At 43.7% G+C, this 15,626-nt stretch overlaps 1 protein-coding gene and 1 long non-coding RNA gene across 2 annotated transcripts in view; one reads left to right on the top strand and one right to left on the bottom strand.

Annotated features, from left to right (window-relative positions):
- Positions 1-277: 277 nt before the first annotated feature.
- LOC116184107 (uncharacterized) lies at positions 278-4,648 on the bottom strand. Its single transcript, XR_004148847.2, has 2 exons — positions 4,488-4,648; positions 278-3,351 (listed from the first exon to the last, which is right to left on the bottom strand). It is a non-coding gene; the product is annotated as an uncharacterized LOC116184107 (long non-coding RNA).
- A 39-nt stretch (positions 4,649-4,687) lies between these two features.
- SLC6A11 (solute carrier family 6 member 11) overlaps positions 4,688-15,626 on the top strand; it is a 93,656-nt gene continuing 82,717 nt past the window's right edge. The window contains exons 1-5 of the mRNA XM_021530472.3: positions 4,688-4,922; positions 5,350-5,580; positions 8,299-8,433; positions 8,609-8,749; positions 10,178-10,268. Of these exons, the coding sequence (XP_021386147.1) occupies positions 5,361-5,580; positions 8,299-8,433; positions 8,609-8,749; positions 10,178-10,268 (587 nt within the window). The 5' untranslated portion in view covers positions 4,688-4,922; positions 5,350-5,360. The remainder of the gene's footprint in view (positions 4,923-5,349; positions 5,581-8,298; positions 8,434-8,608; positions 8,750-10,177; positions 10,269-15,626) is intronic.

Below are 15,626 nucleotides of genomic sequence, written 5' to 3'. Positions count from 1 at the left end.
CCCAAAGCCTGGCTCAGTGGGCTGCTTGCAGAAACAAAGGGCACTGGACCACTACCTAAGGGTGGGGGGAGATGCTTCTTCCTACCAGAGGTGTGAGAATTATTCAATTCCTTGAAATTTAATTCCTAACAATCTTCCCATACTGATCTGGAGCATCCAGTGCACAAAGAAACCCCTAACCCTACTTTAAAACAGGGAAAGAAAGAGTGTCCAGGATAAAATAAAAGATTTTATGTGCCTGCAGAGAGCTTCTGTAACTTGAATTAAATAATGACACTGTTCACTGAGTACCTTTAATAATACAAAATATTTTAAGTTGAAAATATTTGAGAATATTTTTATAGTTGAAAATATATCCAGAGGAGCTGAGCATAAACTCTCCTCAGAGTTCATTCCTTTTCCAGGCTGGAGCAGCTGCCAGTAACTGTGAGTTGGGCATGCTGATAACATCTGTATCTGCATGAAGAGTGCAAATTCAGCTTCTAAGCTGCAACAATGATTGACTGTAGGCAGTTGAGGTGTTGTGCATCGAGTTCTTCTCAGGTCGCTTTGGTATTATTTTATTTGGTCTCACTTGTCTCATTAAAACCTTTCAAAAGTGTCTTCTCAGTGCTGGCATGTATTTGCCATTTTCTAGATTTCAGTTCAGTGGGATGGGTGACTGCAAACTCTTGGAAGTTGTGGATAACCAGGACTGGAGGCTCTCTCCAAGTGTTGTCTGTGTATAAAATACCTGTTTAAGGAACTCAAGGTACCATTACCCATTAGCAGAAGGGTGTGTCCCTAAAGCACAGTGGGAAAGGATGAATTAACTCAAGGAACTCCCAATTTGTGCCACCTTTTCCGGGGGCTCAGCATAAGTCTGCAGCAGAAATCCCCTATTTGGAATATTCTCACCCACTCCTGTCTAGAAGAGGGGGTGGAAGATAAAATGAAGATGACAAAATACTGGTTTCAGACTGTCAGCAGGGGACAAAGGAAGGGCAACATCAATAGATGGAAAAGTGAATTTTGCTGCTCTCCTCAACCCAAAACTCCGCATCTCACCCACTGAGAGGCAATAAATTGGATGGAGAGATATCTATGATGATAGGGGTTAAGCCTTTCTAAACAGAAGCCAAACAATCAGGTGGTGCTTTACTTAAAATTATCTGCAACAAAGGAATATTTTTTTCCCATTACAAAAACTGTTTAGGCACAAATCAGCCTATTTTTGATTGAAGTCAGCCTCTAATAAAACAGCTAAATGTGTTGATCTTGTTTACAAATGGCTTTGTGATTTTAGGCTTTTGATCCAAAATATTGTCAGATTATTATCACTGCTGAAATTCTGATTGTATTTCTTTGCTTTTGTGTAGCTATTTACCCACTAAGAGTCCAGCTTTATGAAATCTTTATAGAAGGCTTGTGCAGATTTTGCTTATAGCAAATCTAAATTGAAGGTTTTAAATCTGGAGAGGATTCTTGTTTACCCCCCCCAGTTATATTGTCACAGGATTTGTTATTGCAGGAACAACACAGAAATTCAGAGTTAAAATAGGGGAAGAAATGAGCCAAGCCCAAATTTTTAATTTCCAAAGCTATATCCCATGACTTTAGCTCACATTAATTTTGGCAGCCTGGCAGAATCCTGTGGACATGTGGAATTTTCTTGGAAGTTGTTTTCCCAAGTTACTCTAGGTATAAATGACTTCTCTTGATTAATTTTAGTTTATAAATGTAAATAAATGTAGCCTTGGAACATTTGGTACTTCACAGCACCATTCTCTGGTGAGCAGAAACATCTGATTTCCACCCCCACCCCTGTACTCTCTGCACAGAGTTGTAAAGGATTCCTTGGGAGTGTGGAGATAAACCTGAATAAAGCAGAACTCGAATTGCTTTTTAGGACACATTATTTTAATGTGGGGCCTGAAAAGCATGGCCAGGAAACTTGTGCAGGGTGTCCCAACAGGCTGGGAGGAGCAGGCAGGAATTCCTGATGAGGAGCACCAGAGACACAGAGAGAGCATGAACTGACTCCTGGCCTGTAATCCAGGGAATTTCTCTCACTGCAACAGCAAAGGCCCCACCAGAATGTAAAAAAAAAAGGTTCTCAACCTGTCTAAAATTTGTCATTTTTTGTTGCAGACACTGAGAAGTGCTCACAAGGATTAGCAGCCAGCAATTACTTCCATAAACACTCAGCTGGGAGGAGACTGAATGGGAATTGGTGCTGGAATACAGCAGTGGATAAAACACTTGACAGCAGGAATTAATCATTTCAAATACAGAACAAATCAGCACATAAACACCTTCAGCATCTGCCTGCAGACTGTCCCTTGCAGCAGGCCCTTCAATTTGGGATCATCAATCTATTTGATGAAGGTTGGTCTCTCATCTACATTGAATCATCAAATGTTTACTGTCCCTCATCTTCCCTCCGTTTTTAGAATTACTCTCAGGAATAAAATGAGAATTCACTGTCAGCTTTGATGTTCAAGTGTATCCTGTTGAGCCTGCTAGGCCTGGCTGGAAGAGAGAAAAACAGGGTTTGTTTTGATCCCTGCTGAAAACAAGATGAAGAAGAAGGTAAAAATAAACCAACAAAAAACCCTCCAAGTTGAGTTTAGTTTGTGCAAAGTCAGCTTGGGAAAAATTGATCTATTCCACTCTCAATTAGTGAATAACAGCTGCATTTAAAACAAAAACCACAAGTATACCACCCAAAATCAAACCTAGCTCTGGTAATATCTGTGGTAAGGATGCTTTAAAAAGAATTAAAAATATAAGAATTTTGCAATTTTTTTTCAGTTTTCCCTCTGGCAGGTCTCCTTTCCCAAGACAGGTTTGACTAGAACTGCAAATGCTGGCATCAAGAGGGAAAGGAAGAGGCTCATCCTGCACCTGTTAGGTGCAAGGGTTGATGTGACAGAGAGTTGACAGGGTGAGGCCCCAGCACCCACTCTTGTGACAGACATCACTGAAATGCAAAATCCTGAAAATTTTAACCACAGCAGAAGCTCCAATGTGTCATGTACAGGCAGGGTACAAAGTCAGCTCAAGTTAATTTAAAATCTATCCATGGGCACCTTTCCTTTGTCTTCCATGAGCACTGCTAACAGGTGACCAGGCAGTGGGAAAAGCCCTTGGAGCTGGAGGGCGAGAGGGAGAGGATTCACATGGAAGAAGATCTGACTGTCTCTGGTTCATTTCCAGCAGAGAATCCGGGATTTTGGAGCCTGTGAGTTCCAAAGTGCATCCCCTGGACTTGCAGAGCAAAGCTTTGCTGATCATAACTGCAGCAGAGTGTGGAGCTGAGGGAAGATTTGAAGCAAGAACCTGGCTTGGCTGCTGTCATTTGCCAAGAAGCTGCAGAGATGAAGAAAGAAAAGGTATTTCATTTGGCTATGGAAACAGGGTGAAAATGACTGACCTACAAAAAAATTTTAAAAAGGAGACAGAAAAAAAAATCTCTATTTGAAATATTTGCTTCAATCTGAAATGAAACCATTTGTAATAATTTCTCCCATCTTCTCACCTCTTTTACAGCTTGAATTTTAAGCCAAGCCCCAGCTAACGATGCCCACATAGGCTGCTTGCTTCTGCATTTCCCTGGTGGAACTCGAAAGCGCCCACATTGTTTCCACACTTCCCAAATGTTCCCCCTCCGTTTATTTTTTTCATCCCGTCTGTCCCCCGGCTCCCCCCGCCGCCCTTTCCAGCTGAAGTTTGTGTCATCTCTTCCCGGCGGGTTCCTTTTTTTAACCTGCGGAGCCTGGGCCAGCCCCGAGCGCTGCAGGAGCGGGGCTGTCCCCGCGGAGCCATCCCCGCCCGGGGCTGCGGGGATGGGGACAGGGCTGCCAGCCCGCCGGGGATGGGGATGGGGATGGGGATGGGGACAGGGCTGCCAGCCTGCCGGGAATGGGGATGGGGATGGGGATGGGGACAGGGCTGCCAGCCTGCCGGGAATGGGGATGGGGATGGGGATGGGGACAGGGCTGCCAGCCTGCCGGGAATGGGGATGGGGATGGGGACAGGGCTGCCAGCCCGCCGGGAATGGGGATGGGGATGGGGATGCCAACCTGCCGGGAATGGGGATGGGGATGGGGATGCCAACCTGCCGGGGATGGGGATGGGGACAGGGCTGCCAGCCTGCCGGGAATGGGGATGGGGATGCCAACCTGCCGGGGATGGGGATGGGGATGGGGCTGCCAGCCTGCCGGGGATGGGGATGGGGACGCATCTACCAACCTGCCGAGGGATGGGGATGGGGAACACGGCTGCCAACCTGCCGGGCTCGGCCCTGCCCGCGGTGCCATCCCCGCCCGGGGGCTGCGGAGAAGGGCCGGGACTGCCGGGGATGGGGATGGGGACACGGCTGCAAACGTGCCGGGGATGGGGATGGGGACACGGCTGCCAACCTGCCGGGCTCGGCCCTGCCCGTGGGTCCCATCCCTGCCCGAGGGCTCCGGAGCAGAGCCGGGGATAGGAACACGGCTGCCAACCTGCCGGGCTCGGCCCTGCCCGCGGGCGGGGAGCGCAGCCGGGGATGCTCGGTGGTGATGCTCGCCTGGTGATGCTGGTGGTGATGCTGGGTGGAGGAGAAGGAGGAGGAGGAGGAGGAGGAAGAGAAGGAGGGGGGAGCTGGCGGGACAGCCTGAGGTGGGCGGAGGGGGGAGGCGGGTGTTAAACCATCGCTCCGGGGAGGGATGAGCATTTGCAAATTCCGGCTCCAGAGCGCGGGGAGCATCCTACAACCCACGCCGGGCCGGCAGCAGCGGCAGGGCAGGACGAGGCTTCCCGGCTCCCGGGGATCCCGAACGCCTCCTCCCCGGCCGGCCGAGCCCTGCCCGCGCTGCCGGAGCCGCAGCATCGCCCGCAGGCAGCGCTGAGCACAGCCGGCCCCGGTCCCCGGCGCGCAGGCACGGGCAGAGCCCCGGGTGAGTAACCCCGAGCCCCCGCTCCTGCGGCAGGCCACAGCCACCGAGCCCCTCTGCACAGCCCGGCCCAGGTGCGCGCCCGGAGCTGCGGCACATCCCCGGCCTCTGGGAGGTCAGGCAGGCTGGGATCCTTGCCTGGGGAGGGATTTTTGAAAGGCTTCCTTCTCTGCTAGCAAGTTACCTGTCACCACTCGGAATGACTCCTTCCCTAGCACAGAACCTTTTCTCTTCCACCCACCCCTTTTTTTATCTTTTCCCCTGCCTTACAACTTTTCCAGCCTTGTGGAGTTGCCTCCCTCATCTTCACCCGCAGATTTCCGTAGGTAACAAGAAGCCAGTGCCACCCTGGGAGATGTCAGTCGCTGAAGATCAGTGCCAGCAAGTGTCTTAACACACCTGTGTGTTTTTTTCTTTTGTTCTCCACTAGGCTGAAAAGTCATGACAGCTGAAAAGACTATTCCTATAATTAATGGCAAGCCAGAAGATGCTTTGGACCCAGAAGCCTCAAGTACCAACCTCGTCCACAGCAATGATAAGAAAGTTCATGAAAGAGGTCACTGGAACAATAAGGTTGAATTTGTGCTTTCTGTGGCAGGGGAGATTATTGGGTTGGGAAACGTCTGGAGATTCCCATATCTTTGCTACAAGAATGGAGGAGGTAAGACGGCATCACGTGTGGATTTACATGAGAATTAAACACGGGAATGAAACAGTTAAGAGGCCTTTGCAGTGATTTATTGCACTAGTGAGAGAGACGTGTTCAGGATTTCAGTGCATGTGCAGACAGGGAAGCATTAAACATCTGACAACTAAGAAAAATCGTTGTGTTTCTCTTTCCTTCTCTCCAAACACTGTGTGGTTTATTTTTACAAGTTGCTGTTGCATTAGTAAATTGACACATTTTTTTCAGGAGCATTTTCCATGCAGGAGAAGCCAGCGTTCAGTTATAGTAGTACACGCTGCCTTCTGCATGTGAATACACACCCAGGCAGACTTAACTAAGTTTGTCTGACGCAGAAAAGAAGGCAGCACTTCATTTGTCACAACAGTGTACTTTGGGAAGGATGAATATTTTTTTTTTTCTAATAATGCCACAAAGACTAAATTTATTTTCTTTGTCGCATGAAATTTTTTTTATACCTCAATGTTCTTTTTTTTCCCCCTCAGCACTTCCCCAATTCCTACAGAAAGACAGGGGAAGATGTAAAACTACGGGTTACTCGAAGAGAGCAATCCCTAATAAATATAAAATATGAATGTTATTTGAGAGAGAAAAGAGCAGACTCAACTTTTACAGAGTGTAACATGTGGCATGGATTGGTTATAGCCAACTGTAAACTGTATAAGATAAATGACAGTTGAGAATAAGCACATCAGCTTTGACTTGGGCAGCAATGAAGAAGGGAAAGTAAATTACAAACTCAGTTTAGAATTCTGTGGATTGGGTTCAACATTCTTCACACTTAAGGCCTGAGTCAGTGGCAGTGTAAACACAGACGCTGGAAGAAAAATAGGATGTTCAGGGCTGATAAGAACTGATCTGCCTCTTGATGGGTTTGTTTGCTGTGCCAAATTTCTATTCCTTGTCCCTCCTTATCTGTACCCAGGGATGGTTTTTAGCCTGTTTTTTGTCCTGTTTCTACAAGACAAATCCTGCTGTGCAAACTGTGTTTATTGTTGGAAGTTCCTTTCTTTATGTCTCTGTATTTTGGCCAAACTTAGGTAACAAGAGTTCAGCTCTTTAGAGAATGCTGCCACCAGATCCTGAAAATTAACATGCTGCACATCATATGCACAACCCTTTCTTGGTGATGGTCAAAGTGTTCCCAGAGAACTCGAGGAAATGACAGGAATATATTTTTGGTGTGTGATTTTTTGGCTCCTGCAGCCATCTTTACGTGCCCATTTGTAGGTGTGTGCCAGCTTGTCAAAAGGTGGTGATGCTGTCATTTTAAAGGCTGTAAATGAGGTATAAAGAATTTTCATCATTGTTTTGTGTGATCTGATGAAAAATAAATTACTTGAATATCATATTTAATCACCACTGTACTCTTTAAGAATAGAATAAGTGGGTGTGATTTAATTGGTCATGTCCTGGCACCATGGGACATTTGCCATTGACCAGTTTTAGTCAGTGAAGGCTCAGTCTGTGAGCTTGTGTAACCCCCTGCTGGAATTAGACCAGAGTTTGTTTTTGGTGCTTAAATCTGATGCATCCAACTCCTTGGTGTGTTGGGGAAGACAGTGGTAAATATCTGAGCTAGCTGTGAAATAAATTGCTTTTAACAGAACAAATCTAGAAGCTGTAGTTTGGAATTTGTGAGGTTTGATTTCTCTGGCACTTACTCCAAGTCATAACAGGAAGTGTAGAAATAATAATCCGTAATTTTAGGCTGTGGATGTTCAGGTTTTGAGGAAAATTAACTTCTTTGTGTGTTTAGAATGAGGTATTTCTTGGACTATGATCTTTTTGCAAGCTGGGCATCCTGATATATTTCTGATGGTCCTGATGTATGCCTGTCGGAAAAACAATCCAAGCTGGTACTTTGGATTTCCACGAGTTGCATTGTTAAACTCACTATGATAGTGTGTATGATGATCCTGGCCAGTGAATTATCCAGAGAAGCCATGCCAGTGTTCCATTCTTTGTGGAATCCCTATGGATTGCTTGAGAGGCACCTGGGATTCACCTCTAGGGAAATTTCCTGGCTGAGGGAAGAGACTCCTGGTGATGAGCTGAAGGAAACTCAGAGCAGGTGGATTTTGTTGTCTCAGCTTTCTAATCAGGGTGACTGAAGCAGGGTGTGGGTGTGCTGTGTTTGGGTTTTGCTGTGGTTCACTACCTGTGCTGGAGTTTGCTGTCAACATCCAACCAAAACATTGATGCTTTGTTGTTTTCCTAGAATTTCACATCAGTATTTCTGCCTGATAAGGTCAGGCCCTGCTTTTCTGTCCTTATAATTAGTTCTGACGTTTGTTTCCTCATTCCCTTTTCTCAGTCCTTATTTTATAAATAACAGGAAAAGGATTTCTCAGATTTAATGTCTGTAACGCTTCCTCACCCCTGAAAAAAGCAAGGATGGGGGTGCAGACTGATGTGGTGCTGGGCAGAGCAGAACTTTGAGCTGAGCATAGCTGGGATCTTTTCTGTTTTTAGAGACTCCCAAGCTGACTTTAGGCTGGGGAACTTTGGTCTGCTCTGTTTTAGTCCGTGGCCCTGGCTTACAGGTTAACTTTGGCTATTTGGGGCAGGGCTAAACCTTCCTGCACTGCACTGATGGCTCACAGCTGATCCTTCCTGTAGTGGAAAAATCCTCTCTGTGCTGCTGAGAGCTCTGTTCATTCTAACCAACACCCCCTCAATGTTCACTGGCAGGTGCTTTCCTCATCCCCTACGTGGTCTTTTTTATTTGCTGTGGAATACCAGTATTTTTCCTGGAGACGGCCTTGGGACAGTTTACAAGTGAAGGAGGCATCACATGCTGGAGGAAAGTTTGCCCTCTCTTTGAAGGTAACAGTTCTCTGTTCTACTGCAAAAGAAGGCATCCCATTTGAATTAAATGAAATAAATAGTATCAAAATTGAAGTTCAGATATACCTAAGAGTAAGCTTTTGTTTTTAAATTAAATATAGCCTGAAGAGCAAAAGTTTTCTTTCATATCTCACTTTTTGTTTTGCTTCTTCAGGCATTGGCTATGCTACCCAAGTTATAGAGGCACACCTAAATGTATATTACATCATCATTTTAGCATGGGCTATCTTCTATTTGTTCAACTGCTTTACTACAGAGCTTCCCTGGGCTTCCTGTGGCCACGAATGGAATACAGGTATGACCTCAGCAGAGATTACCACTACAAAAATCCTCCCAGGTGATTGATTATTATATTGAATTGTCCTGAACAAAGCTGTAGCAAAATCTGTACAAATGGGCCAATCTCATCCCGCTGCAGCAAGAGAAAGGAAGCCTGGAGTGAAACTGCCTTGGACCTTTTTGGGTTAGGTCATTGTAAAGCATTTACTCCTCAAGAATATAATGTCAGCAGAAAAAGACTATGGATTTGTTAATTCTGTAAGATCTGGCTAAATCCCAAGACTCTCATTTGCAATCATATCTATTCTCCCTGAGCACAGTGAGTGAATTCTGCAGCAGAGAATGACCTGATGACAGGTTGCAATCTTGCTCTTTCACTCTAATGAAGTCAGGAGGAGTTTGAATGGAGAGGGAAAAATATTAAATGTGGATCTTTGGAATTGCTCTTTTAAATGCCAGATGTTGAGGGATAATGTTCATCAAGCTACTTCTGGAAATGTAGTCTCATAAATAATCCTTGCTGCATGTAAAGTAGCCTCCTGCATGAAAGATGAGGTATGTATTCAGGAGGGTTTGCAGGGTAGGGCTCTGCATCTGTCCTCTCATTGATATTTATATCTGTAATTCTTTGCTTATTGAGTCTCTAGATCCCAAACATCCATGGGGAGGATCTCATCCCACTGTCCTTGTTCCCATGATCCCGAAATTTTGCACATTTATTTTATTTATTTATATACAGTCTAATTTCAAATGTTGTCTTTCATAGTTTTCAGTAACTGGCCATTTTTTGTGTTCTTTGAGCACACTTAAAGTTGCCTGAAATCTTAGTTTCTATCAGGGAGGTAATTTTGGGCCCAGTGGATGTGGAAGGCTTTGGTATCAATTTTGGCAGCCTTGCAAAGGAGCTTGGCCAGTGTTATCACTGCTCAAATGCTCCACAGTGCTGAGCTGCTTTGCCATTTGTGTTAGAGATAATAATAACAGTGATTAATAATAATAAATAATAATAATAATAATAATAATAATAATGGCAGTGATAAGCCAGAGGAAATACCCACTTTCCTTCCCAGGAAAAAATGGGAGTTTATGGCTTTTCACGTTCCCTTTGTACCATAATCCACTGAACCAGCAGCTGGAGTAGGAGCAGGTTGTAATTCCCAATCCATTGCCTCAATGTTTCTTTCATCTGCCTGAGGGGATTTTTTGGCCCTGTGCCTCTGGGAAGTGTCATAGGAGAGTCCTCAAGGATGTTTTTCTGGGTTATCATAACCTGGTGCTGCAGAAGTAGCAGCTGTGGCAATTAGTGCCCCCAGAAACCCTTTAAGCCCACCCAGAAAACGTGGTGTAGAGTGGGGGCTTTAAAGGTGCACACAGTGGGACACGAATGAGAACTGTACTTGCATGTCAACATAGCAAACCCCTTCTTTTTTTTGTTCTTTTCTAGAAAACTGTGTGGAATTTCAAAAACTCAACATGAGCAACTGCAGTCAAGTCTCTTTACAAAATGCCACTTCTCCAGTGATGGAATTCTGGGAGTAAGTGCACAAAAACTTTATATTTGATCAGACTATTCACTACTTTTATATTTGATCAGACTATTCACTACCTATTTGATCATTTACACCTCGTAACCCTATAGCACTTAAGGATGTGAGTTGAGCTGGAAATTTTCTTATCCAGCCACAGTCAGAATGAGAGTTTTTAACTCTTTTTTGAGAGGATACAAGGAAAGGCATTCCATATCCTGAAAGGACATAGAACAAAGTGTGCCACTTGCTCGGGAGCTTGGCTTCTGCTGCTGGAGGAAAGAGCCTCCAACCCATACTAATGAGGAGGCAAAGGTGAAAGAAAGAAGATGATTTACAATATTCCATTTTTTCCCTTTTTTTTTCTCCCAAAATGTTTCTTCCCTTAGGAGTTTGAGAGCTACATCTTCATCCTTGTTTCAGCTAACTAATACTCTGGCTTCGGATCTCATTATTTTTTAAAGGACTGTGTAAGTGTTAGTTATTCAGCTAGAATAACAGGAGAGTTTAACTCTCTCCTGTCCCCCTGACTCTGATTTCTTATTAGATGAAGGGAAGAAAATCAGATGTTTGCAGAAGATGATCTGCTTCTGTGGTGACATATTTTTTCTGATCATAAATATTTAATCAGTGCAGTGTAGCCTCCCATTTGTTCCTTGCAGGGTGCAGTGTATGTTAGGCCAATCAGAGTAATTGAATGTTATTTGAATTAGAAGTGATTTCACAATTCAAAGCTTGTTACACAATTCTGGGTTACTGCAATTTCTTGAGGACCCGTTAATTTTATTTTTTAAGACAGAGCCTTATTCTGAGGCTGTTTTGTGTTCAGGACAGCAACAGCTACACTTAAAAAAAAACAGGAAAAAAAACTCCTTGAAGGGAGAACTCTACATTGACATAATTTCCTTCAATCTTAAAATGTGCCATTGTCTGCCTTTATCTCTTTTTCTTACTACATCAGTAAACTTAGATTTCATGAGTTATTTCAGCAAATAATACTGTTTTATTTAAAAATAAAATAACCCCTCAAACTGAATTAAACCTGAACACATGAGAGTCATATGCATTCCCTGGGTAAAGCTGAAATTTTACTTTCTGTTAAAATTTTCAATAATCTGAACACCTAACATCTTAAATCAATATGTACCTACCCCTAGATAATATTTCAGAATAAACAAGAGTTTCTCCAGTGGCATCACTTAATGCTACAACTTTATTTTTGCAAAAATCTGGTATGGTTCTTTGGGATAACGAGAACTAAGACTAGACATCAGTGGAATAAATGAACACTATATTTTCTCAAGTATTAGCCAATTTACCCTCTGCATTTATATGATTTTTCAACAATATTCCCAACTCTGCCACTGATGGTAACACCAGTTATCCAGAGAAGAAGGAAATGTTTTGTTCAGTTTAGTTCTATGCCCTATGGAGGGCACAGAGTAAATTTTACACTCTCATATTTCTAGGGTTTTACACTCTCCTGTTACTATAGTTTTACTCTCTGCTGTTTTTATGCTTTTGTGGGTTTTGTGTTAGTGCTCATTTCTGGGGTGCCTGGATTCCTGGCTCAGTGTTATTTTGAAGCACACACAGATCTATTTTAAGGACATCCCTTCTCAGAGATCTCTGAAAATGAAGCTAAACAGGATTCTCGAGGCTCCACTTGAGATCAAGTTGCAGTGCGTTTTAACCCCTTCAATTTCAGGGCATATTTCCCTACCTGATTTTAGCTAAATCAGGAAAAAATTATGAAACTAGAAAGGATAATCAGATTTAGCCTTTTGTCTAGCTGGTTTTACAGTCTTATCAATAAAAATTTGAAAATACACATTCCAAACTTTTTATAATCACAAACAACAACAGCAAAAAAAAGGTGAATTAAATAATCTTATTTATTTGAAATGTCTTTCCTTATTTTGTCACAGACAAACTTTTTGTAACACTAACAGTTTGCTGGCCAAAATAACTTAAGATATTAAACTTTTTTACTCTCTCTGTCCAAGTAAAACTGGAGTTGTATCATTTTGCACACAGGAAATAAATTGCCCTCTTCCTGCTAAGGAAGGTGTTTGCCTTGTTTGAAGTTTAAGTAGTTAGGATGTTGCACGGCTTCAAATTTGAAAAAAGAACAAGAAGAAGTAGTTTCATGGTGGAAGAATGAGCTTTATTAAAAATCAGGATTGATTTTGCCTTGAAATAACTAATTGGAATTAAGATTATAATTAAATTATGTCTTAAATATCAAACATAAAAGCACAGCAGGGTCTTTCTGCATGAAGAGCAGATCACAGAGCAGTTCATACAAAGTGAATATTATTAAAAGAATTACTTTGTCTGGAGATAAGTGTTATCAGCAATGTTATTTCCCTCAGCCAGAGGTGGTGTTCTCATGATGCTGCTTTATGATTTTGTAAATTCTGCTGCCAGGAGCCCTCAACTCATTGTAAGCTTGTTGAAACAGATAGTAAAAAGGAGAGTTGCTGGGGTAGGGAAGGGGGAGGCTCCAGGTTTCTTCAGAGCAGCCATTCAGAACCTCCACTCTTTGCTCCCTGCAATGCCAAGGCTGCCATTGAAATTCCTCTAAGTTGTGGCCACATAAAGAAAATTTATTTTGTGAAGGGTTGGCTGTGGGGGAAAAAAATGGGGTTTTGTAGGATTTTTTTGGGGGTGGTGGTTTGGTTTTTTTTGTCTGTTGATTTAATCTGTGGATTAGAGTGGTAATTGTTGTGCACAGTGATCCTGTTTGCTTTTTGTGAGTGAGCTTGTTTACATGTGAAACTCAACTCCGTATTTGTAAAGTGTCAGGCTGATGCTGCAGCTTTCCTTTCACAGCCCTGTCCCATTGCCACAGCCTTTTAGAGTAATCACTGTCTTCAGATGGTTCTAATTAAGCCCAGCCTAACAAGAAGAGACTCAGTAATTCCCCAGTGGTTTTGCAGTGCTCCCAGTCTGAGAGCTCCTCATGCTGGGGAGGTTCAGGTTGTTGTTTCACACAGGATTTACATTCTCAAAGTGCCACCAGAGGTTGGGAGCAGGGAGACAAATTGGATTTGGGTTTAAGTGTGTAAATGAATACACCAGGCCCAAACCATCCTTATTTCTGTCTTTGGAAAGGATTTTTTTTCCCCTTTTACCTGGTGTTGCTAAGTCTTTTCCACCAGCTAGGGTGTAAGGCTCGATCCTTATTTACTCATGACTGGAAGTAAATCCAAATCCTCATCTGGTTTGAGGATTGCAAACCCAAACTCCAGCCTTTCTGCTGAAATATTTGTAGCTTTTGCTGCTTCTGCGGCCTTGGCAAGTCCTAAAGCTGTGCCCCAAGTCAGGCAGGGACTGAGCCATGGGCAGAAGGGGCAGAGGAAACCTGGCAGTGCCACAAAGCTCTTCCAGTTCCCCTTGCTCAGGTGTGCCCAGAGGATGCTGCTCCCTTCACAGGAATAGTCTGACTGCTGAGAATTCATCTTCTCTCCCTGCTTTGATAACTGCCTCACACAGAGGGTGAAAGTTTAATTTTTGTCTTGCATGGATGGTCTCTTCGTTAAAACAATCAAACCGAGAAAGGATTCAGAGAGAAATCCTGCAGCAGGTCCTAGGTGCTGTTTCCTTCTGGTACACTCCAAAGAACCTGATAAAACTTCAAAACTTTAAATATTTTTGTGAGGCTGTAATTGATAACCACTTCCCTGTAGCTGCACAGTGAGAATGGGCTGATTCTGCTGGAGGTGCAGCAAAACCTGGCAGTTTGGATCATCTCTTCTTCTTTTCCTGCTTAGAAATATCTATCCCTGTTAGTGTTTTAAGGCTTAATTTGGGTGAGTAGACACCACTGACAACTGATCAAAATTAGGGGATTAAAGGATTTCTTACTCAAGAAGGCCTTGCAAGCTGCAACCTTGAGAAGTTCCAAATTCTGTGTGTGCAGGGAAGCTGCTAAACTGATAAAAAAATCACTTTTTATTCTTCAATCTCACTGCTGCTGTGTTCCAAAGGACAGACAAGAGCCTGAATTTCCACTTTTCTTTTCATACTTGTGCCAGCACTCAGAGACTTGACCTGTTTTCTCCAATCTATGGCCTTTCCATCATCATAATTGTATAGTTTGTTTAAAGATCTTCTAAGGAAAAATAATAATCATACTTTCAAGGTGTGGCACATAGAATTTTTGGTGTCCAAAATTTGAATAGTTAAAAGTGGGAAGTGCTAATTACTGGTAAATTAAAGCAGGATACGAAAAAGCACTGTGGCTGTGGGTGAGGGTGTATTTGCAGCCTGGCAAACAGAGGGGAGATGCTCTGCTCCATCATTTTTCTGCTTTCCTGGGAGAGGAAATTGCCTGTCAGGTGTGGGGCTGCAGCCATGCCCGTGTGCCCTTTTGGCTGCTGCTCCAGTCTGTCCCCACGGGCAGGAATTGGAGCTTTCCAGTGCCTGGGAAGGAGCTGCACAGAAAGAGGAGCCAGGTTTTGTGGCTGATTCCACCTCAATGGGTTTTTATTGGCTGTGTAGCAACAAGTTGGTGCTCTGTTAAAGGAGCTCTGCTTGTTGGCCTGTCACTCTCTGGAGGGGGTGACACATCCCCAGCGTTTCCAAGTAAAGCCCAGTGAGAAAAAACATTGGTTTTGTCTGTGCTGAAAGAAAAGGAGCTGTTCTCAGCAAAAAGGAAAAGGCACAAACCCTTTCCTTGCAAAGTCAAAAAGGAGGATTTTCCCGTTTCATTCAGGCCACAGACGAGTGCAGGAGTCACATTGTGGTTAATCCCCAGCACACTGAGAAGTCAGGGGTGAGCAGAGCCCGCTCAGTGCCCAGGGGATGCAGCAGCACCCCAAACCAGCCCCTTTGTGGGTGTCTTGTAGGGCATTAAACGGTGCCAGACCTTCCTCTTGCTGCCCAGCTCATAAGGGGCCATGTGAAAATTGCTTTTTCTTTGGAGCCTCGTGAGCTCTCCATCTGGGTTTGCCTCAAGATCACTGACTTTGCCTGACTTCAGCTGAAAAAAGCAAATGGGATGGGTATCAAAATGCTGCCAAATTCTCCTGTATTGAGGGCTGCACCCTAAGCCAGGTGGATGAACTTCCGTGGTTTTTGATTTTTACATTTTCTGTCCAAATGCTGTCAAATTCTCCTGTATTGCGGGCTGAACCCTAAGCTGGGTGGATGAACTTCCATGGTTTTTAATTTTTACACTTCCTGTCATACATAACACTTTTGCTATGGATGATGAAAAAAAGACCTGCAAGTTTGCTAATTCTCCTGAATTTCTACTACTTCTTTGGGAATTTGGTTGGTTCCTGTGTTAATAGACAGTCAACTTTTGGCTTGCAGTGGTGCCAAAACCAGAAATTAAATTTTTGTAGCAAAGGTCATACA

Source organism: Lonchura striata, chromosome 12, assembly GCF_046129695.1.
Source record: "Lonchura striata isolate bLonStr1 chromosome 12, bLonStr1.mat, whole genome shotgun sequence".
Taxonomy (NCBI): domain Eukaryota; kingdom Metazoa; phylum Chordata; class Aves; order Passeriformes; family Estrildidae; genus Lonchura; species Lonchura striata.
Note: the sequence above shows the minus strand (reverse complement) of the source record. Positions and strands in the feature narration are given on the sequence as shown.